This window comes from Canis lupus, chromosome 8, assembly GCF_048164855.1.
Source record: "Canis lupus baileyi chromosome 8, mCanLup2.hap1, whole genome shotgun sequence".
Taxonomy (NCBI): domain Eukaryota; kingdom Metazoa; phylum Chordata; class Mammalia; order Carnivora; family Canidae; genus Canis; species Canis lupus.
In genome coordinates this window covers 25,405,048-25,430,455 of record NC_132845.1, presented here as the reverse complement: position 1 = coordinate 25,430,455, position 25,408 = coordinate 25,405,048, and the positions used below count along the sequence as shown (strand labels likewise).

General features: G+C 34.3%; 1 protein-coding gene across 4 annotated transcripts in view; it reads left to right on the top strand.

Moving 5' to 3' along the window:
* DPYD (dihydropyrimidine dehydrogenase) overlaps nt 1-25,408 on the top strand; it is a 790,677-nt gene that overhangs the window by 391,362 nt on the left and 373,907 nt on the right. For all 4 annotated transcript variants that reach the window (XM_072834642.1, XM_072834646.1, XM_072834643.1 and 1 more), the window contains one exon: nt 15,231-15,446. In XM_072834642.1, coding sequence (XP_072690743.1) covers nt 15,231-15,446 — 216 coding nt within the window. The remainder of the gene's footprint in view (nt 1-15,230; nt 15,447-25,408) is intronic.

The following is a 25,408-nucleotide window of genomic DNA, read 5'->3' as shown; positions in this document are numbered from 1 at the left end:
TATGTGAAATGAATTTGTGATTTCAGTACCTACTGGAGAGAGATTCATGGCATAGTCTCACCATTGAGTGAGTACAAAATGGTAGTTGTGATTTTAGTTTGGAGAAAAAGTCCAATCATTGCTAAGTATTCCAGGGCTTTTTGTTTTTTTGAGCTGAGACTTCTTTTGGTGGATTTGTTGATGGAATGGCATAGGAGAGCTAGGCTTGCCCTTGTGTTGGTTTGTGATTTGAGGCCGTGAGATGCACATCCATAGGAATCCATATCTGTCATTGTTGCTAATGAGGTACAATTCAGCATCTCTAAGTTGACTTTTAAAAAGTGATTTCAGTCCCAGATGGTGATTAATTCAAGATTGAAAGTTACATCATTTATGTCTCCTGTTTCTTCAGTACCCTTCTGCATATATTTTTTCAATGTTTCATTTTCCCTTTTAATCATATTATTAATTTTATCTACATTTGGACATATAACTGAACATTTAGAGAGGCCTATTCATTCTTGTCAATCTTTCACATGAGAAATACTGAGTTAACAAACAAGAATAGAAAATTGTAAGGACACTTTGAAGACGGGGAATTAAAGATCGAGCACAGTGCGAAAGGATCATTGCTATAAAGCTAATTGAATTATGTGCATTCATATCAATAAATGAAATCTTTCACCTTCTGCCACTTTTAGGGTTGGAGATTATGTGAGGGATTTTGTCTTTCTAATATCTTTAGTGAACAGTCAGGTTATTAAAACTTTTTGATTTGGGGATCTCTTTTAAAGGAATTAACCTTTCTAAAGAGGACAAACGCATATGTTTATACTTGAAAGATTTATAAGATCACAGCATTTTCTTCATAATGGAATATTTACATTTTTATTTATATCAAGCTCACTGATTTTCAAAAAGAATCCACGTTGTCGGATTGTAAAGCTATCTCTGATAATTTTTATGATGTGAAAATAAAATCTAAAGAATGATAGCTACTGTGGCTCATATTAAAGATTACTGATCTGTACAAAGATGAGCGGTTGCTAAAAATATGACAATCTGGGATTTTAGAAAACAAACTTGGAAGAACTTATCTATGTCCAAGTCTCTGTTGCTTAGAACTTCAGTGCCAACTTTAAAGACACTTGTTATCATTATCATTGCTTAAAATATCATTTTAATTTCACATCTTCAAAGGCATTCTTTTGCCCTGAAATATACTAGTGGTTTCTACAATATCTGAAGAACTATGATTTGAGAATTAGAAATTTAAATTGCACAGGCTTAATATTAGAGCATTTCCGTTACCCTTTGCAGGTTTTGAGGCAGCTTATTCGACCTTACAGTCTCACCAGGAAGCTAATGGGAAAGCCTTGCAGCAATCTTCACAGGAAAGTTTCCAAATGTCAAGTGTCATCTTTCCAGCTGTTAGATGAATGGGTAGCCAAGAGGCATTTATTTGGGTGTGCAGCCCCTGTGAAATCTGGGTGAGGCAAGAGAAAAGGCTATAATTTGGTGGTTAGTTTACCAGTATTGGTATAGTTTGCAGATCTCCTTGCCAGGCAAAGGACTTCATTTTGTGGTTTAATGATTGACAGCCAACTGCAGTGTTCCTGCACTTAGAAAATAAAAATGCCTTTTAAAAAAAGAGGCATCATCGATATGTCATACTAATTTTTAAATCCTTCACTGCTTCAGATAAAAACAATCTTATTGACGGAACTGGCTTCTTCTTTTCTAAACCCCTCTCCAACTGAGAGGAGGTAAGGCTTTTCAAATGACAACTGTATTAAAATCTTGAGACCTATTGAAAAAGTGTCCTTCAGTTTAAGATATATTGCAAACTCTCTAATTCCTATGTTAAAAGAAGATTGATATGAATCATTGGCCACTGTCAGGTTGAAAACCAATGAATATCAATAATAAGACAGTTTTAAATCATAATGGATACAGTTTGAGATAGTGATAGACTCCAAAAAATAATATTGAAGTATGTCATGGCTAAATGCTGTTTCCATGCTAAGTTTTTCCACTTGGTCAGGATCACTGTATTGAAATGACTTCAGCCCAATTTCTCATTGGTAAACTACACCTTTAGACTGAACTAGAATCAAAAGTGCCTGTGATATCATTTTTATCCTTTTCAGTGAGAAGTAATACATTTAAATTTGCTTATAGTCATTGAAAAATGAAGTCTATTCAAGTATTTTAAATAAGCACTCAAACCCCGTAGACGTCTATAGAGTCTATCTTTTTGATGGTACGGCAATGTTAATTTTTGATGTATTCCTTAGCTTAATATTTTTAAATAATTATTAATGATCAGAAGCCTGACTTTTTTCTAGTAAAATTTTTATTTGTAAAAATGTGTAGCTTTTTGTGTATGAAGGGGTATTTACTTTTTATGATATCTGTATGTTGTAAAAGGATTGAGGAAAAAAATGAGGACTGAGCTTATGTCCAATGGAGCTATGAAAACAAAACTATCTAGTTGGTGATAGGGAAAGAAAATACCATGACTAATAAGTGATTTTAATGCCTTTTATTGACTTTATATAGGGTTCCAAACCTTTATTAAATGGCAGCATTTGACCTGAAAAGTAATTTAGAATGAAATTGTCTCCATAAAGGCAGAATATATCCTTACCAATATAGCAGTAGATTGCTACTTCAGGCAGATAACTTAAGATTAGAATGGTTAGAAGAAATAACTGAAAAATCTGATCTGTGCCATACTGAACCTGACCTCAGTAGGTGCTGAGGGAGTATGAAAGAAATTAGCTATTGCAAGGTTACTTGGTCCACATGGGGTATAGGTGTTAAGAATTCCATGCCAAATCTCTAACACCTTGATGCTTGGGGCCATGTGGCCCTCATGAAAATATCACAGTAGAACAAAGCACTGAAAACCTTTAGCTTGCTGGTGGAAATTTAAATGCAAAAATTTTAATCAGAACTTTGTTTCTCTACATTCAGTGATTTACTAAAGTTGAGTCTTACATAAATTGTAATGGATTAGATTGAAAAATACCTAGATACAGGTGGTACAATGAAAGCCTAAAAGTTAGGAGACCTGGGTTCAAATCTTCATTTAATTACTCATTAATTCTGCCTTTGGACCTTTCGGGATTTCACATTGCCTTTTGGTTATCTCACTTATGGCTCTGAGATAGCACAATGTAGGCACAGAAGTGAAATTCTCAGCTCAAGGACTTAATGTTTAAAATCTCAAATGCATTCTCTTTATCCTCACTATCTTTATCCATAAAAAAGATTAAATTATAGTTTTTCATGCTTCTGAAACCCAAATTATGTATGTTAAAAATAAAGCATCTGATTTATCAAATACCTATAATATGCTGATTATTTTTTAGAGGCTTAATATTCACATCATACAAAATTATGCCTGCCAGAGTAACTATTTTTTTCTCATTTTACAAATTAGAAAATGTGTGCTAAATTTTGTTGAGATGGCAATGGCCCTGGAAATACTTGATCCAACCACTTAACATATGGGTCAGAAAGCTGAGGAACAGATTTTAAAAGTCAACTCATAGGAAAATTCAGGAGAAAAGAACAATAATAGAACTATCTGTAAGGAATTAAAAATAGATATGTTAAAGATCCCCAAAGAGATAAAGAGAGAACAGCATCCATAGAAAAGAACAGGAGAAATGTAATGCCTATCATAAAGTGTTGATGGTCTGGTCTTCTGGGGCTAGAACACAGGTTTTTCCATTTTCGGCCCTACTCTTCTTCTCAATAATCATCCTGCCCATTTCTCATGGTGTCTGTTGGTTGAGCTTCAGTTGAGCATATGGAAGGCAGCACACATAGGGAAGTACCTGCCAATGGTCATAGAACTCTGTGCCAAAGTAGGGATGAGAACAGTGGCACTGGACTTGTATAATCCATGCAGCTAGTCCTCAAAATGATCTTACCTCATTTTGGGATCACTTCTCATGCATTGCATGGTCACTGTATGCCAGACAACATCCCATGGGAATGTAGCCTTCAATGTGATTCTTTGTCAGCTTTGTTCTCTGCCTTATCCTTGGTGTCTAGAACAATGCCTACCTGATAGTAGGTGGTTGACCAGTAAAATGCCTACCGTACAGCAGGCTCTTGATAACTATGACTGAAAAATTGAATATGCTGAGAAAATGTTTTAGATTATGGGGCACATGAAGTTTAGGAAGCAGACTTTACAGATTCACTTGGCTCGTTGATGATAAATAACTACTTAGACTATTCAAACAGGTCGCGGGGTACAGTTATCATGGAAACAGAAGGATAAAAATGAACTTGCCAGTGCATCATAATTTTTCTCCTGTAATCTTCCCAGCCATCCTTTACAATAGTTTTTTTAACGGTGAGACAAATGAGTTTCAAAGTTCCCCAACTGACCTATTTAGAGTCCAGAAATCACATCTGAGTGACTGTATTAGCTTTTCCCTGTATCCCTTCCCCCACTTTAAACTATTTTAGAAACTTCTCTTCCTAGAAATCCAAGGGTTAATAGGTTAACACAAAAGCAGGTATTGCCTGGTAGGTTGTTGACTTACAATTTTGAGCTTTTTATTCCAAGTCTTAATATTTAACATTGCTGTTGTCACCTTTCTTAAATGTCAGCGTCTTTTATTTACCTTCATCACTCTTACCTTGATCATGCTGACTTCTTTGTGCTACATGGATTTGCTGTCAGGAACCACCCTGTGCTGGTCACCAGGCTTTTCTTACACTAGTCAATGACATCTTGTCAGCAGTGTCACCACCTTTGCCCCTGGGCCTGCGACTATGGCAATTGTTACCTTACTGATTGACACTTTTGAAAATTTGTCAACATGTTATTTATTATTTGGGGGGTCCTTGGCTAACTTACAAACCACTTCTTAAAGTTAATTCAGTAGTTTATCCTTTTAATAGACCGTTTGGATTTTATGACCTAGAGCCTCTAATATCTATGTGGTATTTTCTTAATGAATATTATAATTAGTAGAAGATCAAAGAAACCAATGTTATTGCAGTAGCTCAACTGATAAATCGAACCATTTATTTCAAAGTCAGGGAGTATACCAACACTGTTGGTACATGCATGACTCTGCTCACCTCCTTCTCATATATGCTCAGATGTTACTTTATTAAAGAAACCTCCATGGGCATGAAACGGAAACTATCCCTGCCCCTAGCCACACTACTGCCTAACCCGCATATACTCTGCATTCTGTTTCTGAGGAGAAGACACTTGAAAACATGATTTGGGGTTCCTGGACTCAATTGCAATGTATGTGTATGAGGGGTAAGGGTTCCCTGTGCCAGAAAGCACCAGTTGGGGCACCAGTTGGGTATTCTACAATGTAACTCAATTCCAACACTTTCTACCTTGAAACAACATCAGATCTCACAAGTAAGCACAGTTCTGCTAGACTGTCCCACCTTTTGTCCATTCCTGCCACTTCACATGCCAGCGATAAGCCCAGGTTACCACCTGTGTTTTTTACCAACGAGCTGTAGATCAGAGGTTCCAGTGACCCCTTCCAACTCGGGATAGCATTCCTAAGTCCAAGTTGTTACCTGTACTTCTGACCAACTGGCTATAGATCAGAGGTTCCTATGACTGCCTCATTGGGTTCAATTAATTTGCCAGAGTGGCTCACAGAACTCAGAGAAATTTTTTACTTACTAGCTCACTGGTTTATTATAAAAGGATGTAAGTAAGGAGCAGCTGGATGGAAAATATGTGCAGAGCAAGTATGCAGAAAGGGTACAGAGCTTCCATGCCCTCTCCAGGTGCAACTTTCTCCCCAATCTCCACCTGTATACCAACCTGGAAGCTCTCTGAACCTTGTCCTTTTGTTTTTATTTTATTTATTTATTTATTTATTTATTTATTTATTTATTTATTTATTTATTTATTTTTAATGAAGGCTTTATTACGTAGTCACAATTGATTAAATCTTGATTCAACCTCCAGCCCCTGTCACCTCCCTCGAGGTCAGGGGATGGAGGGGATGGGACAGAAATTTCCAACCCTAGAACCATGTGGCAGAGTCTCCTGGTAACCAGCCCCCATCCTTAGGTGCCTTCATCCGTTGACATAAAAAAAGACACCTTCATTGCTCTCATCACTCAAGAAATCCTGAGTGTTTCAGGAGCTAGAAACTGTATGAAAACCAAATACATATTTCTTATTATAAATCACAACATCACACATACACACAGGCATGCACACACGCACACGCACACACACACATTCATCTATGTTTTTGATTCCTTCTGTCACCATCACTTTGTAATATAAAATCCATGCAACCAGAAAATCTACTTTGTGTACTGCTGTGTTTTTAGCAACTGGTCACAATGCCTACCATATAGTAGACACTTCATAAATATCACTGAAAGATTGAAAATGGCTAGGAAACATTTTAAATCATGGGGCACATGAGATTTAGGAAGCACATTTTATAAGTTCACTTGCTTGTTGGCGATTCTACCTTAGGTTGCTATATTTTTCAGCTCAGGTTGCCATAACAAGATATCATAAACTAGGTGGCTTAAGCACTAGGAATTTATATTCTCTCAGTTCTAGAGGCTGAACGTCTGAGATCAGGGTGCCAACATGGCTGAGTTCTGGTGAAAGTTCTCCTCCTAGCTGTAGATGGCTGCCTTCTCACTGTGTCCCCACATATATCTCTTCTTCTAGAGGCACTAATCCCATCATGAGGGCCTCACCTCCATGACCTCCTCTAAACTCAAGTTACTCCTCAAAGCCCACTCTCAAAATAATATCACTTTGGTGTCAGGGCTTCAACATATGAATTCTGGGGGAATACAGTTCAGTCCATAGCAGTTGCTAAAAGAGCTGGTACCCGGAGGTGGGAGTAAAGTTTAAATGGAAACAGAATTAAAAAAAAAAAAAAAAAAAAGCATCCAAGAAGACAGAACAGCAATTGCAAGCACTCCGGGAAAGCCAGAGTTTAGTAGAAGTCATATGTGACTGATAGGTGTATTAACATAGAAGCAGCGTAAGATCAATTTGGATAGGGGGACAGGACCAGCTCATGGAAGATCTTGTAGGCTGAAATCGCTGGAATATATTTTTTTAATATGAGAAATAAATGAAACATTTTAAACAATCAGATTTGTGTTTTTAAAAGGCTCTGGTGCAAAATAAAGAGTGGACTCTAGTAGGAGGCAAGGAAAATGGGAAAAAAAAAAAAAAAAAAAACAGAAATAGTCCCGAGATAATGATGGCAATGAGTATAGATAGAAGTACATGGATTCATATATTTCGAAGATAGGGTCATTAGATTTGCTGTTAGAAGAAAAATAGGGAATGAAAGAAGTAGTATTAAGAATAATAGATTTTGGGCTTAAGCTGAATGAATGATAGTGTCATAAAGTTAAGTGGGGAAAAGTGGGGGAGGAATAGTTTTTTTGTTGTTGTTGAAGAAGAGGAATTTTTTGCATGATACCACTGTAAGTTGCTTAAGAGCTGGTAGTTGAGGGTGGGGGTAAAGTTTAGATGAAGAAAAAGATCATATGGATTTGAATTAATGTTTAATTTTGTAGGCTTATTCTGTACTCAGATTACAAATATCTTATTAAGAGCAATGTGAATATAATCCTTTAAAGAAGTGAGTAAAATGGGATCATTATTTTTTAGAAACTTTTCTATAGCCTCATATCTTTTCTGAAATTTTCATTACAAATTGTAATTTCTGGAGATATGACACCTGATTTTATGTCATAATTGTAATCACGTACCTAGGCCTTTCCACCATGGAAGCAGCTAATCCAAATTAATTTCTGCATTGCAAGTTTTTCCCCTCAATAGATATTTCTTCAAAGGGCAAAGTAACTGACCTGGAGTTAATTAATGCATAAATTCAGCCTATGAATTAATCTAGTCATAAGTAGCTATACAATGTTACTTGTTCTTTGCCTTAAAATAATCTCAGAATGGATGCTTCTAGAGCAGCTGTACCCCAAGATAGGGACCATTGTAGTTATATCACAATGAAATATAAATAAAATGAGTAGGTGAAAGCTGTTTGATGATTTTAAATTGGATGGAACATAGTAGTAGTTATTTTCTCTTCTTCAATCAAATATAACACTACCAATAGTCTTGCTTTTAACAGCGTGCTTTTTTTAAATTTTCATTCTAATAAAACAAATTAGGGAAAAATGCAATTGGGATACATAATTATGATGTGATTTGCTTTTCCTCAACAACTAACCATTATACATGCAAATTTCTCTGTGTATAATTCCATGACCCAGCCAGGTATAGTAGAATACCAGTGATAAAGAGTAATAATAATGTAATAATAAAATAATTAAGCCATTTTAAGATTATATTTGTTTTTATTTTCATTCTGAAATGAAAGGCATTATATTTGATTATCTTATCAATATCTGATCAGAATATGCTTTTTATTTTTGGTAATACATTTTCCATGTGTGTACATGTATTGTGTGTGTTTAATCAAACCATCATGAATAATTTTCAGATCAATTTCCAATGTTGAGGACATTAATTCTTTAGAAGAATATTTATGTAAATAGGAGCAGCTTGATATAATATAGGCTGTAGTAGCTTTAAATCCAAGTCTCACTCTATTACTTATTGACTCCTTGTCTTTGGAGAAGTTGCTTATTTTCTTTGAACCTCACTTTGCTCATTTTCAGTAGGAGAATAAAGCCTAATTTGAAGAGTTGTGATCATATGGAAAGAGTAAGTACAAAACACTTCTCACTGGGCCTGACATAAATATTATTTACAAGTAGGCAAGTATCTTACTGATTCTGAGAATAAACTGTCATATTTTTATTTAGACAATATTTAGACAATGTAATGATGAATATCAGAATAGATACTTTATAAGCAGATGAAATTCCCTATATAGGCCCTTTTTAGAATATCTACTCACCTTATGGTAATACTTTATTCTCTTGAACATGCCCCTGGTAGCCATTTATTTCAGTAAGATAGACATGTAATGCACTCATGGCCAAACTTGAATTTCTCACTTGAGAATTGTTCCCCCTAATTCCTAATTCTCAAGGCAGTCTTGGATGTGTATTTCAATTCCTTGGAGAGTATCCAAAAACTACTTAAATTTGCTTGAGTTGTACTAGAGTGATTCTGATGTAATTAATATGGAATCTATCTGGCCAGGACATCAAAAACACCTTCAGATGTTTTTAATATGTAGAGTTAAAAATAACTGAGCTGGACCTATAGAATAGCAACCATTCTGCATAAAGAATCAGAGGAAGCCAGTTGGCAGAGACAAGAATAAACCAGATGTGCATAGAAGAGTAGAGAAAGAGAGAGAGACAGATTATATGGCTTTCCATGAAGATTCACAGCCTTTCCTAGAGGCTTAACATTCCTGAGTTTCATGAGATACTTCTGTACCCTTGTTCTTCATAGCCATCTGAGGCTGGTCTCTACTGCTAGCCAGGAGTTAAAAATCACGTGGGGCAGAAAAATGTTTCATTTTAAGCTAGATCCTGCCAAAATTGTGAGGTCAGTAAATGTTTAAGTCACTTTATGTGCCTGATATAGGATGCATATACTCACCGTGGAACTTAATTGATGAGAGTAGTTATTTACTATTGCATTAAATAACTCTTCTTAGTGCTTTTGCTAAACTCAACAGTCCTCCAATGGTAAAAGTTGAATGTTACTCTAGATTTGAATCATAGAGTAATGGAATATATATTTTGAATACATTCGATGATTATTTCATCTAAATTGATTATCAGCTTACTGAGAATTGATGTAAAAAGGAGACCAAGGCAAGGTCACTAGTGTAATGTATTCGACTAATATTTTGAGCATCTTTCTGCCAAGTCTTATGCTAGGTGCTGAAATTAAATTAGGTAGGAGACACATACATGTTAATAAGAGAAGGGAACAACTTTGTGTGTAGATAGCCAGTCAAGTTTTATAGTGAAGATGACAACAGGACTGACTCTTGGAAGATTGGTGGAAATTCTCAAGCAGAAAAGTCTGACAGGAAAGGAGAGTTTAGGAAAAGAAATAAAAAAGCAAGTCAAAATGCATAGATACATTAATGATATTTTTTTGTTTATTGGTTAATAACTGGAAATATAAAACGTTGTGAGGGAGTAATAATAGATGGTATTAGAAAGAATGAAGAGTGGGGAAGAGCCCAGGTCACAGCTAGAGTTATATAATGCTAAAGAGCTGATGCTATATTCTGCAGGTAGTGAAGAGCCTTGAAGGATTTTGTAGGTGAAAATGAAATGAGAAAATTTAAATGTAACCCATATAAATTTGGGACCTCTCATATGGTTTATGCAATTCATGCAGATAATTTTTTTACATGGAATTTTTAAAATTCTTCACTCAGTCTCCCCTTAAAAAATTCTGAGAGGGGAAAAAAAAAACTTTCTAAAAAGTCATCATTAGACATCTCTCTCATTTGCAATGTATCTTAATGCCTACATGGCTTCTATAAAAGAAATGTCATTTTTACCTTTACACACTAAAAATCTGCTGGACATCTCACTTTTCCTTAATCTCTAGTCTTACCTCCCCACTCTGTCCTCTTCTCAGTTCTTTTGAACAACCAAAGAAATCGTGGTAACGTACATAGTAAAGACAGTTCCTGTTTTAGAAAGGGAAAGGAAGGAGGAAATCACATAAATTCAAATTCTTGTATTTAACTCTTTCAACTATGTTAGCATAGTTCCCCATTTCAGAACATAAAAGGTACATGAGATAATCCAACAAAGGACAATGAGAATTCAAAATAATTGTGAAAAATAATTATGAAGTTATAAATGTTTAGCCTGGAGAAAAAGATTTGGAAAGAATATGATAGTTCTTTAAAACATATTTGAGGGTTGCCATGTGGAAAAGCCATTTTATTTATCTTTGTCTCTAAGAGGGCAGAGTGGCCTTTAAATTATATGTAATTTATTATATATATAATTATATATATAATAAATTACATATAATTATTAAATATACTGTAATATATAATACATAAACATATTACATATATTTCTAATTCTAATGGAGATACTGATTTGAATAAGATATGATCTGATTTGAATAAGATACTGATTTGAATAAGAAATGATCACTGCCCTCAAGAAGCTTATGTTCTATTTGAAGAGAAAATCATTTGTACAGCGCCGTATGATGACTCCTGAGGTACAGGCATTTTTTAAATTGCAGTAAGAGATGACAGTAAGAAGTATTAGACAAAAAATATGGAACTCATTAAGGAAATGCCCCAAGAAGCATATACTTGCATGAATGAACTGAATTTGGAAAGATGAATAGTCATTTAATGGGTGAGGAAGGACTTGGGTTATATGGTAGGCCTATGGAAATACATAAAATAATGCATGGAGACACGTAGCAATGTGATGAACTATCTGTGGTTTTAATTTCGTGTGTCAGTTGGTTGGAAGCTTTATTTGCATTCTTCTGTTTGTGAGCTCCAGAGACTTGTCTGTTCTGTTCATCTCTATAATGTCAAGTTCTCAGTAAATACCTGCTGAGTGAATACATGAACAAAAATAGTTTAATATAATGTTAAGAATTATGTCTAAGTTCTTGGCCACTACATTGTGTAAGCAATCAGTATATGCCATGAAAATAAATTTGGTTTCCTGAAGATATGGATAAGTTTTAGCATATTAGTTATTAAATATATAACCAGATATTTTCAGTGTAATTAATAAATTGATGTAATGTTACTTTTTTATGCCCTGGGAGTAGTCCAGATAAAATTATTTATCTACAGTGGCCAGGAAGTGCTCCAGATTGGGAAATTTTATAGTAAGTGAAGAAGAGAGAGATGGAATGGGAAAGGTGCAGAGGCAAGATCAAGTATTTTTGAGGAAGAATGACAGAACCATTTTATTTCTGAGAGATGGCTTAAGGTAGTGGGAGGAAAATTGACCAAAAAACATAGAAAATTACACATTTTATTCTGGCTTTGCCACTAATTGAATAACTTATAAGTACTTAACCTCCTTTACCCTTAGTTTTCTCTTTATAAAATAAAACTTTTAAGGTTGATCATCTCTTTGATTGTTCTAGTTCTAAATATTTTTATATTTATCTATAGTATTAAATATAGCTGAAAGGGTTGATTTGAAACAACCTGTGGAGGAAGCTTAAGAGTAGTCCATTTACCTTGATCTTCCCTTACTGGTTTTTCATTGATTCTTTTAGAAAAATTGTTTTAGTATGCCTTTAATTCGATTTGTTTCATATAAGTATGTTCAGTGTTGAAAGTATAAAAAATAAAGGGAACAAAAATTTAAAAGTTAAAGGTCATCCCAATCCCAGTTCAGATAACACTAGTTAACATATGGATATTTACTCTTTATGATGGATAAACCTAAAGACATATAGCAATACACATAAATATACTATTATAATAAATATAATTAAATATTTATTTATTTGTTTACTTATTTTTTACTGAAAACTTTTGGACTTACATATAATGTTAACACACTATTTTTTCACTTAGTATAGAATAAATGCTCTTTCACGTCAGTACATTTTTTTTTTCTTGTATCAGTTTCTGTATCAGTCCGATACCAGTATAACATTCCTTTTTACAGTGGTATTATTGGGGAACTGATCTTCATTGCTCTAGGTTTCTTCTTCCTTTTTTTTTTTAAGTTTTTAATTTTAATTCCAGTATAATTAACATAATCTAGGCTGTTTCTTACATCTATCATTTAATAATACTATTGGATGACTGGAAAAACTATTGTCTGCAATTGAAAATCTGGGTAACATATTCTTTAGAAGAGAATATGAGATAAACTTTGAAGCAGTTGAGTTTGAATTAACAGCAAAGCATCCATATCCAAAGGTCTTGAAGTATCTTGGGAATCTGAATTTGGAGGTTATGAATGGGATTTGGGAGGAATTAACCTCATGGTGAGAACTGAAATTTGAAATACTTAAGTTGTCTGAGCAAGGGTACAGAGGTGAACAGGATTTTAAACTTCAGAAAAGAAAGCATACATTGATTGGGCATAAGTAAATTGTGAGTTTGGACAGGCTAGGTTGCTGTAGCACCACACTGTGGTAAAAAGTCTTAAAAACATAACAAAAGCCTTTTATGTACGATATGAAAAACAACTGCCTATTACAAGTAGAGATTTTAGATTATATCATGTGTGCATCAGTAGTACTTTTGTAAATAAAAGAAAATACATATTTTATAAGAAGCTGTACTTCTCATTTGAAAGAGTTTTATGTGTGTGTTTATATTTTGTTATTGTTTGGTTTGGTTTGGTTTATATTTTTGTTTTGAAGCATAAGGAAAATCTCGCTAAGTTTGTATCATCATTTCCTTTTTTAGTATTAAGGCAGAAACCTTTTTAAGAATTTCAGAGCAATGCCTTATTTATTTTAAACTACATAAATTAAGAGATGCAAGTTGAACTCACATGTATATATCCGCCTCTTTGGGCTGTTGCCTAATCCATAGCTACAATTATAACAAACAAATTCATCTAAGATTGAAGGGATTAGATATTTCAGTACAAAACCTTAAAAAGAGAAGAAAATTAGTAGTGTCATTTACCTCACCTAAATAGATATGGAACCATATGCATTTCTGCTATTGGTGTCAAACACAAACTTGCCTGAAATTTCTAAGATTCCTCAGATATGAAAAATACATCTAGATTTTTCCCAGTGTTGACCAATCCATGGTGTGAGGAAAATCTTCCTTAGTCTAATCTAAATTTGCTTGATTCAGTTTAAACTATGATTACACAGCTGAGAAAATCACATCAAAGGTGTTTTTCCCCTCTTGTACCTCTGTTCAAATTCAGACACACCCTCAAATTAACTATTACCTATATTGTACATTATAGCTTTTGTCTTTGCTAATCTTTTTAACAGTATTACAATTCCACGGGAGGATAGTAGAAATTATGTTCACAACAGGCCTGAGCAATATTCAGAAATGTGCCTTGAAACCCAGAATGTTCCTGGCAGAAGATGCCTGCCATAGTTGAAAGCTTTGATGTGGTCAGGCATCTCTTTGTAGGTGTTCAAGACACATTAGTCTTTCAATTGACAAGTTTTGATGCCTTTCTACAGACTAAGTGAACTTTGCTTTGCATTATAAATGGTGGAGGTCCAGAAATAATTTGTATGCAAGTCATGGCAATTTTTATCTACATAAGACACACTCCTGTAAAATTAAAGTTATGCTCAAACAACTTTTCCTTTGAATGATGCTCACAAGGGAAAGGAGTTCTTACTTTGGGATTAACTAGCCCTATCCATTTAGTAACCACTTTGGCTTAGAAAATACATCCTTTTAATATTTGCCAGTATTATTTGTCTTTCAGAGATAAACAGAGAGAAAGGGAAGGAGGAAGAAAAGGAAAGAGACAGAGACACTTTATAAACCAAAGGCCTGATGGGATCTTTAATAACCTACCCAGTCAGGAAGAGACAACATTTAGCAAGTACCTATTCTGCTTCAGTGTGCCATGCACTTTGCATAACTGTTTTCATAATGCAAAGTAACATTATTACAGTGTTCCTTTAGCAAAGGTAATTTTCTAGTTGTGAGAGCTAGTTGAAGGTTTTGACATTAACTGTTTTGGTACCAGTTTTATTTCTGAAAAAAAGAATCTCCTCTTGCACATGAGTACATCCCCCACTTTCCAAATTAGATGTCTTCCTGTGGTTTATGATCTCCTGCATTTTCCAATACCCCTATGAGGGTAGGAAATTAGGCAACCAGCATTCCTGCTGCTGTACTGAAAATGGTAAAGAAAAAGACATGGTCATATTAGGTGGCTTTCCTAAAATCTCATATAAACAGAAGTGAGACTACTGGAAATTGAATTTAGGCCTCCTGACTTGCTGTTGCCCATATCTCTGAGGACTAAGTACATTTCCACAATTTAAGTGCAAAAAGTCTGGTTTATGGGACCAGGGAGCTAAATTCTGAAATTATTGCCTTTTGTGTTTGAATCTCTGTATGTTTTAAATAATTTTGTTTGTTTATTTAATTAATTTTTATTTCTGTTAATAGTCTCTATAATGCCTTTTAAATTAGAAAAAGATGGTATTGTATGAATGACAATTTTCCTCATCAAAAACAGACCAGTGTGATCTATATTAATTCAAATTCTGTGTTATAGTAATTTTTGTAAAAGATTATATGGAAAAATCAGATATGATGATTATTGACTATTTTTTGCAGTCGCAATATGGAGCTTCAGTTTGTGCCAAGCCTGAGCTGCCCCTCTTTTACACTCCCATCGATCTGGTGGACATCAGCGTGGAGATGGCTGGACTGAAGTTTCTAAATCCTTTTGGTCTTGCGAGTGCAACTCCAGCTACCAGTGCATCAATGATTCGAAGAGCTTTTGAAGCTGGATGGGGTTTTGCCCTGACCAAAACTTTCTCTCTTGATAAGGTAAGAAGATATTTTTGAAGTCATGTTTAAATCTCTATCATGCATTTTAATTAGAGTGTAAATATTATACTGGCAAGATTTTCCTGACCAAAAAATAAGTTATTCAACTACCGGATAAGACTTATCATTACAAGTTGGTTTTTATTCTTTTCCACTCTTTCTGTCCCATGGAAGGGCATGCATTTCTCATTTTGTTTTGTCTAGGAAGCATCAAAAATATACATATTATTAAAGTGATTATTTCATTTAATAATCACAAACTCATGAATCTTTATTTTGACATTAATTATTTTTGTGATTTCTGGATATGTGTGAACAAGGACTTATGCCTGAATTCAAAGTTAGATTATGGATTTGGTTTGTACATAATCCTGGGACCCAGTTCATGTCAAAAAGAATCACTCAGTGTACCTCATTTGTTCTGGTGATAAGATTTGTCTTGAATTTTTATATACAGAAACTTTTTTTAAAAATATATATACCTGAGTTTAATTTGGCATCATGACTTTGTACTTATTTCATAAATGGCCATACTTCGTAGAAAATAAAGGACATATTATGGTTGGAATTAATTCTTTAAACTACACAAAGCATATAAATTCATGTTTTTAAAGTAGAATGAATTATACAATAGAAGGTTGCATCCTTATATGGCTTTGAATTAGAAAAGCACAGCAGAATTTAACATTCATAGACCCTTTATTGATAAAATTTTAAATGCTAAATCTATTGATGTATTTAGTTAGTAACTGGTAGTTAGTAATAATTAATGTATAAGAATGTGTGAATCTAGTGACTGAGAAAAGTGTATCATTATTTAAATCAGCTTTATCCGTAGGCAAAGAAAATAATAGAGAACAAATATGCCCCATTAAGCACATTCTCTCCTTCTTTCTCCTCTTACTAGGATCAATAGCTGGCATTAGTATGACTAAAGCATTACAGCTGTCTTATTCTGACAGCTTTACAAGATGCTATGTGTAAGTGTGATAAAATCTAGAGAATTCTCAAAAGTTAGAAAAACTAGAGCATGAAAAGCATCATAAATGTTTTTATATTTAAGTAGCTAAAAGGAGGTGCTTTTTCAAATAAATTGGCTGAATATTTAGAAATACTTTGGTTAAACAAAGTGTAAAAATAAATAATTTACTAGATTCAGCTTTAGAATACCATTAATTGTTTACAGCTTTGTAGAACATTGATAGTATATTTGTCTTTGTTTCAATTCCTCCTTTAAGAATAACTCGCAAGCTGTAATCAAATGTTTAATCTGTTGAGAAAAACTGAGTCTCTGATACCATTTAATGACTACATTAGTTACACCGTTTTAAAAATTTTATATGCAAACTGAAATAGGTGGCTGATCAGGTATAAGCGAAAAACTGTAGGAAAAAAAGTGTTTGCTTTGAATTTCCTGTTTGCTTGCAAAAAATTGAATTCTGATTAATCAGAGACATCTGTCTTTACTCTGTTGGTGACATGCATTGATTTGTGATGCTGTCTCTTTCAGTAACCTAGGAGCAGTTGCCTTTATTAGGATCACCAGCAGAAATAAATGTGGAAGCTAACTTCCTTCTAAACCTCCAATTTGAATTTAATCTATCAATTCACGAGTCTGTGATGCTGGTTCAAAGGGAGAGTAAGGAACAAATGCAAATTAAATTTGGCATATAAAACATAATGTTGGGGGTTTTAGGAAGCTCTCGGTTACTTACTTTGAAGGTGAATACAACACAAAATTTGTACAAAGACTATTTTAAATGTATTTTTGCAGATTATAATGACATAAATAATGATGCCACGTTGGGCTTATATAATGCCATTTTCAACAACAATTGTTTCCCATACATGGTTTTGCGAGGTAGTCCGATTGCTGCATTGAAATTTAAGGTCTTTGTTTTGTTTTGTTTTCTTATATTGTCCCTAATTAGTGATTAAACCTGTTGTGAATGTGAAATTGTCTTATGAGCGTCTGTGCTTTCTTACTGATGAAATGTTTTAGCATCCAACTCAGTAGATATAAACATGTTTACCCCACAGCCTCTTACTAAAGGTACCTATTAAAATATTATATGTACTATACATTTGTGTGACATTATAGCATACCAATTTAGATTAGCCTTATTATAATTTATTATGCCAATTCAAGAATCTACTTAAAATGTATTAAAATTCAGAATCTTGACATTTTAAATTTGGATGCTCTCAATATGACAAAGGTTATTCTATGGAGTTTTGTTATCATATGAAATATTAATATTTCACAATACAGTTTTGATGAAGTACAATTTGCCGAGCCTGCATATGATAAAGAAATTAAATGCTTACCAAGGGAGTTCAGTAAAAATTAGAGCCCTGCCTGAACATCTGCTGGAAATTTTATTATCCTGTCCTACTGACAGGGTGGCTCCCTCGTTGTTTTTCTAGATTGACAGCTGAATATTGCACTGATTTCTGCAGCAAATATGTTTAGGTGAACTTTGTTTCCCTTTTTTTATTTTTTTGGGAGTTCGGAACATGCTTTTGATTTTCATCCTATACTTTTTTTATACTCTTGACATTTGTAGATGCCAGATTGAGGTCTAATACGCTGTAGCAAAGATAGACCATTGACTTACAGTGAAATGCCAGTTGATATCTCAGTAAACAGAAATATTATTATTCTTTACTGTGCAGTCTGTATAAAAGCTGTACGTGCTTTCTTTAGGGAGGCAAATGATCAGATTTTTAATGTCAAATATAAAAAGATCTGTGTTTACTTTTGTGTTAAATAACATCAAAGATGGCTTTTATTAACAATGTTCTTCCTTCCCAAATCAGTCTTCCCTGGAATGTCCCAAAATACGTAGATTGCCTTTCTTGAGATTCTGTTTATGTCTTATAAAGATGATATGTAAAATATCATCATAAAATGATATTTAAAATATAATTATAAATTTTATATATAAATATATATTGCATTCATGTTTAAATTTAAAAAGGTGGGAGAGAAATAAATGTAAAGCTTAATTAAAGCTAAACTATCATGACAAACCAGAGAAATGCTCTGTTTAATATTAAAATCATTTAGACTTCACATAAAAGAAACTCATGACCTGTGTCCATATTATACTGATAGGAAATAGATAAAAATATTTTATTTTTGTTAATTATGTCATAAATTTTGTTTTCTCAAGCCTCTACATTTTATATGCTGCAAATATGTAATCTGTAACTGCGGGTTGCATAATCTTTATCACTGCATAGATAAACTCAGAAGTGTTTATTATTCCAAATCAAATTCAAACCTAAGCAAAAATTCACTTCATTTAGAAACTATCTAATATAGATATTAGGATAAACCTGTGATAGATTTTTAGTGAGAAAATATCTTGAATGCATATATTTTGTTTTAATAAGTATCAGATGATTAGATAAATAGGTACACATATAGTGAGTTTTTCAACATAAAATGCCAAAACTTGAAACTGAGAAGTATTTAAGGTTCTTCCATTTTTTAATTTGGAACCAAATATCGATAGTGGCTTTTTCCATAAAATATAACCTATACCACATAATGCTTAGTGTACAAGAAGAGTTTGATAAATGTTTCATAAATATTCGTTGGATAAATGAATCAATAAATGAATAAATAGATTTTTGGCAAAAGCATATTGAGTTTCTTTTTTTTTCAGTCATATGAACAGACAGTTAACACATAAAAAATTGACTATTCAAGTATTGATCTCAATCAAGGGAGAAAAGGCCAATTTAAAATTTTCATATCCCATGTTGCTTTCTGTAGTGCATCTATACATGTCTGAAAATGAAAATGTCAGTGAAGTTTTAAATGTCTGGGTAGCGTTTCAAGACTTAAGAGTTTTTAAAATATAGGGAATTTTTGAGAAAACGGAATAGGGATTGCACAATTTTAGGAAGGGAGATAAAAATCATCTGACCAACTCTGAAAGCTCATGTGTCAATAGCTATGACAGAATAAATGTAACTTGTTTTTGAGTGCTTTTAGCAACAAGGGATATGCTAGATCTTTTTTTTTTTTTTTTTAATTTTTATTTATTTATGATAGTCACAGAGAGAGAAAGAGAGAGAGGCAGAGACATAGGCAGAGGGAGAAGCAGGCTCCATGCACCGGGAGCCCGATGTGGGATTCGATCCCGGATCTCCAGGATCAAGCCCTGGGCCAAAGGCAGGAGCCAAACTGCTGCGCCACCCAGGGATCCCGATATGCTAGATCTTTATGGCAATGCAGCCTGTCATAACTATGGGAAACCTCATCTTAGGAATATCTTTTTTTTTTAAGATGTTTATTTACTTATTTATTCATGAGACATAGAAGCAGAGACACAGGCAGAGAGAGAAGCAGACTCCCTGCCAGGAGCCCGATGGGGGACTTGATCCCAGGACCCTGGGATCATGACCTGAGCCAAAGGCAGATGCTCAACTGCTGAACCACCCAGGCATCCCTAGAATATCTTCTTTTACTGACCCCAAATTGGCCTTTCTCATAAGTTCCATCTATTTTTTATAATTCTGCCCTCAGAGATACCATGGAATAAATTAGTCTAACTTATGAGCATAAATGAATTGTTAATTTTTAAATACGGTGTTGTTGTTGTTGTTGTTCCAAGTAAATAAATACCCTACAGAAAGGCTAGCAAGTGTGGAGAATAAGTGACGTCTAGGAAAACTAACTTTGACCTGAGAGACTCCAGTCTCTGTCCAAAGCTGCTTCTAAATCACTATCTTGCACAAGTTGTTTGATATTATACATTGTTGTTGGAATTTTCATTATTATACACATAATTAACTATCATTTATGGAGTGCTTATAAAATAAGGACATGCCCAAATGTTTTTCAGAAGTTTTTCTTTGAATCATCATAATATCTCTATTAGATAGTATTTTTTAAGTTTTTTTTTTTTTTTCATGAAAAATAGTAGAGTGAGGAAGTTAAACCAATTGCCCAGAACTTAGAACAATGATTATTTATTTGTTCACAATCTTATACATTGGCAATTTGGCTGAGTTCATGTGGGCAGTTCTGCTTTACATGGTGTCTCTTGGGCTCATTCATGCATTTTCAGTAACTTGGATGCCTGGGAACTGGCAAGATGGCCTCGTTCATACATACGGACTCTCAACTGGAGTTGCTGTCGTTGCTAAGCGGGCTAATTCCTTCTTTCCATCTCTTTATTATCTCACTTGCCTCGTGGTGTCTCATCAAGGAAGCTAGGCTGGGCTTGTTCACAAGGTAGCAGTGCTCCAAGAGGGCAAGCGTGGAAGCTGCAAAGCCTGCGGAGATAAAGACTGAAAAGTCACACACTGTCATTTCCACCATACTCTTGGTTAGAGCAAATTACAAGATACACTACACATGTTATATTGCAGACGTAGGTAAATACTATCTGCTTATTTATGGGAAAAACCGCAAAATCATATCACAGGTGGACATGCATATAGTATGGAAGGGTGATGACAAGCCATTGTTGCAAACAACTAATTCACCCTCTGGTCCCAGTAATTCATATCCTCTCACAGGCAAAAGGCATCCACCCCTTTCCAAGGTACCAAAAATGTCATCCGTTGATTGCATTAGGCTCAAAGTTTATGATCTTGTGATCTATATTAAGTTCAAATGGAAACGGCCTTGGTTAGATTCAACTTGGTTTATTCAGGATACTGTGAACTAGAAAGACAAGTTTACTATCCTCTATCCACCCAAAATATAATTATACAGTCCAGAGAACCACAGTAGATAGATATTCTCATTCAGAAATAGGAGAAAAGGAAGGGATTTAGAAATCACTGTCCACAGCAGTTTTAATATCCAGTTGGTCACATGTTGTCAGAGTCCCTTGCTCTAAGGATAGGGGGTGTTCTTTGAGTAGGACCCCATTCTGCTCCCTGATAATGATTCCCTAACCCATCGTCCTATCTGCTGTTGGCTCTGCCCTCCGGGATCTTATTCTATTCTCTGAGTTGTGTTTTGTTTCGTTTAGAAATGGCCAGTGATGGCCATTCTTGGCAGTTGAATAACTTTTTTTTACCTGTTTCTTGCCATAGAAAGTTAAGAACCCCTATTCTCTTTCTGTTGCCCCTTTTAGTCCTAATTCTTAGTGCTGTCATCAGAAAACTTTATTTAAAACTTTTTTAATCTACTAAGGACTGACTACATGCCCTAAGCCACATTCATAATGTCTCTTTTTGAGACAGATTTTTCTCCATTTTGGATATGTCTTCCTGCTGTAGCACAATGTCCTTAAGATTCTTAGAATCAATATTGTCTACCTGAGAGAATCTACTAGGACCTGCCTTAAATCTTTCTAAAATCTTAACAAAGGATCACAAAGCAACGCTCTTGATATGATCTTTATCCTAAGATCATTTCTTACTTTGAAAATCTTTTCCTCCCAGGGTAGAAAAAATACTAAGAATAGTTTTATTTTCTAACATAGCAAGCAAGTCCTGGGCCCTTTTGCTTTGCTCTAGGTTTGCTTAGTAAATTAAATATATCATTCTATAGCTATTTTCTCTCTTACAGTACCTTATTATTCTTGAGTAGAAACATCCAACTGACACTTTCAGTGTTTTGTCTAGAGATTTCATTAGTCAGATCCACACATGCATTATGTACATTTTCTATCTTCTGAATTATCACCAGCGATATTCTTGCCAATTGTGCTGTCACTCCATAATACAGGCCACCCTTTTCTCAGTCTCCAATAACAATTTTCACACTGCATTTCAAGCCTCCACTAACAGTTTGTTCACCATTTTTCCAGCCTTAACTAACAGCCTACTCTTGATTTTCCAAGAGAGGTCTCTGCCCCCCTCTCATTTCGAAAGCCAATGCCACATGTTTTAGATTCTGTTATGCTAGCAAACATAAGCAATTTCTGAATTACTTATCTATTGCTGCATATCAAAGCACAATTTAATAGCTTAAAACAACAAGTAATCTGCTCTTGGTTCTACGGTTTGGCAGTCTGGTCAGGGCGCAGCTGAGTAGGCTTGACTTTGCCGCATATGACGTTAGTTGTTCTCACTCATGCGTTTGCAGTTAGTTAAAAGACTGGGTGGCTGCTGGTTCTTGATGGCTTTATTCACATGCTTGGGACCTCAGCTGGCATAACTGGGCCTGGGTCTCCATATGGTCTCATCTTCAAAGAGACTGCACTGAACTTGTTCATAAAGTGGCTATATTCTAAAAATGCAAGAGTGGAAATTGTGTCTGAGGCTCAGAAGTTGCATGATATAATTTCCACCCTTATTCTGTAGGTTAGAGCAAGTCACAGGGTCAGACCAGGATTTGGGAGCATGGAAACTCCTCCTCCCATTCACAGGCCTACATCCACCACACCAGGATGAGCCAATGTCTATTTGATACAGATTCAGATACTTTTCTCTATATTATATTTTCTAATTTTTCCTCTCTGAATCTTATTATTTTAAGTCTTAATTGAAGGCAGTTTAATTCCATCAGTGTTTGGCAGGGACCTGGAGTTCACGTGAGCAGGTGTACTGAAGGGCCTTCTATCCTCTACCTCAAACAGAGTAGCACGTATGATTTTATTTCTACTTTGCTTTTATGTATAATGTCATGGAGAGAGACTTTTGATTTAAAACCTTCTGGGAGTGATGAATCACTAAATTCTATATCTGAAACCAATATTACACTGTATGTTAACTAACTAGAATTTAATAAAAACTTGAAAAAAAGATAGCAAAACCTTCTGGGAATCCACTGTCAATCCATTGTCAAAAGCCAATCTTCTGTGCCAATTTTCTGTAGCCACACTGGCCCTCTTTCTATTCCTCCAACGTGACAAGGGTCCTCCCTCTCTTAGCCCATTTTGCTAGTGTTTGCTCTGCCTGGAATGCTCTGCCCTCAGATCTTTATACATATAGTTCTTGTTTCTCTTTCAGTCCTCAGATCAGAAATTACTTATCAGAGAAGTCTTTGCTGACCACTCAAAACTATGTCTTCCCGTGCCACATTTCCCTGGTTGTTTTTCCATTTTGTTTTTCTTCAGTGCACTTACCACCATATGAAATCACCATTCTCTGGATCGCATACTTGTTTATTTGTTTATTTTTTTTGTCTTGGCCATTTGAAGTAAGATTTATAAGAAGAGAAATGTTGTCTTTCTTGCTCTCTACTGTATGCCCAGTGCCAAGAACTATGTCTGGCAGATAGGAAAGGTGCAATACATACTTGTTAGATGAATGAATAATTATAGGATTCTAATTTGAACCACAATTCCACATGACAGCTCTTCAGTTACTTGGAGACAGCTCTCATGTCCTATCAACAAGCCTTTTCTTTTTCCTTTCTAAATAGTCCTGTTTTCCTTTCTATAATAAGGTTTGCAGACTTTTTACCATGTAGGTTGTCTGTTCTCCCATGTGGATTTCAAGAAACTTGTTTCGATCCACATTATCTTAATTGAGAGGAAGTTGCCTACATTTGCACAAATTGCTAGCACCTATCAACCAGACAAGAATTCAGGAATAACGTTGTCAGGACTATAAATGCTAAAAATAATATTTGGAGCTGCTAAGAAAAATTTCACAAATATGTTATGTAATAATATTTTAGAGCTTGGGTAATTCTCTTTAGATTATAATACAAAAGGCTACACTTTACTCTTGTAACTCATTTCAAAAGGCCTTATTAGAAATAAAGATCTGAATCTTTTTAACATTAAGTCAAACTGATTTATTGTTATTGAGTTTCTACATTACATTATGATGAAAGTCTATGAAACAATAAATGAACAACTGTCCAGTGCATTATTTTCCCTGTTACAGTTCTAGCTTCAAATTTGGTGCATAATTAATTTCTACTTATCATGCAGTATTGTTCTCATGGTATATACTTATGCATTAACAAAGGAGTTATAATTATTTAAAGAAATTCAATGTAAACTTCTCATCTGGGAGACTCTTAACATTCTAAAACCATAAGTGATCTCCATGTACTAATAGTTTGATTTTCACCTGGTTAAGTTCTTTAATTGTTACTTAGATTTATTGTATTGAAATTATTAAAATTGACTCATCCTCAAATTATAAAGAATGGGTTTATTAAAAGGCTACAGTTCACATGTAATAATCCTATGGGAGATTTCATCCAAATGCTCATTCACTTTAAGGCAATGTAGCAAGCTTTTCTATGAAACAACCCTGATCGCATCAACAACAAAAGAACATGTGTATCCCTGCATGCCCATTTGTATGTATGCTTCTGATATTGAAACTAAATCTTGCAAGTCAGAATGTAATAAAAATACATTTCGCCTTTCCCCAAAGTTCTAAACTAATCATTGTTTTCAGCCATGGCATATGCCAGACTTTGTTTAATAGAAAATATAGATAATGATGTTTCCAAACACAGGTTAATGCACACACTTCTAATATTAACTATAAATCCTTTAATTGTAGCCAAAGTAATATTTTTAACCAGGTATAATATTAAAGTTATTTAAATTGCTCCCAATGTTTTTTACCTTTTATTTTACAATTGGGCTAGTTGACTATGAAGCAGACCAGTCAATTTTCCAATATAATTACGTCTTCACCTCTTTTCCATTTCAGGCTGTGATTTCACACTTGTTAATTAGTTAATCATTTTGGTAGAGTGGACAATGTGAGACTCAAATAGACTTTTTAATAATATAAATTGACGTGCACAAGTTTGATTTGGGTTAGCAGATAGAGGAACCTAACCTGTATTGCAAAATACTTTTCAACTTTGGGGGTTTTATTTGTTTTGTTTTGTTTTTTTAAAAGTAACCCATGTCAAGGTTAATGGAAAATCCTTGTAATTATTGCTAGTGGAAATTTTCATAAAGTCCTGCTGGTTGAAAAGCTGATTTGACTCTTATCCTATCTCACATAATTCTTTTTCAGATTTTTAGTGTAGTCAAAAATATCCATATTCTGGCTATGTTTAGATGATA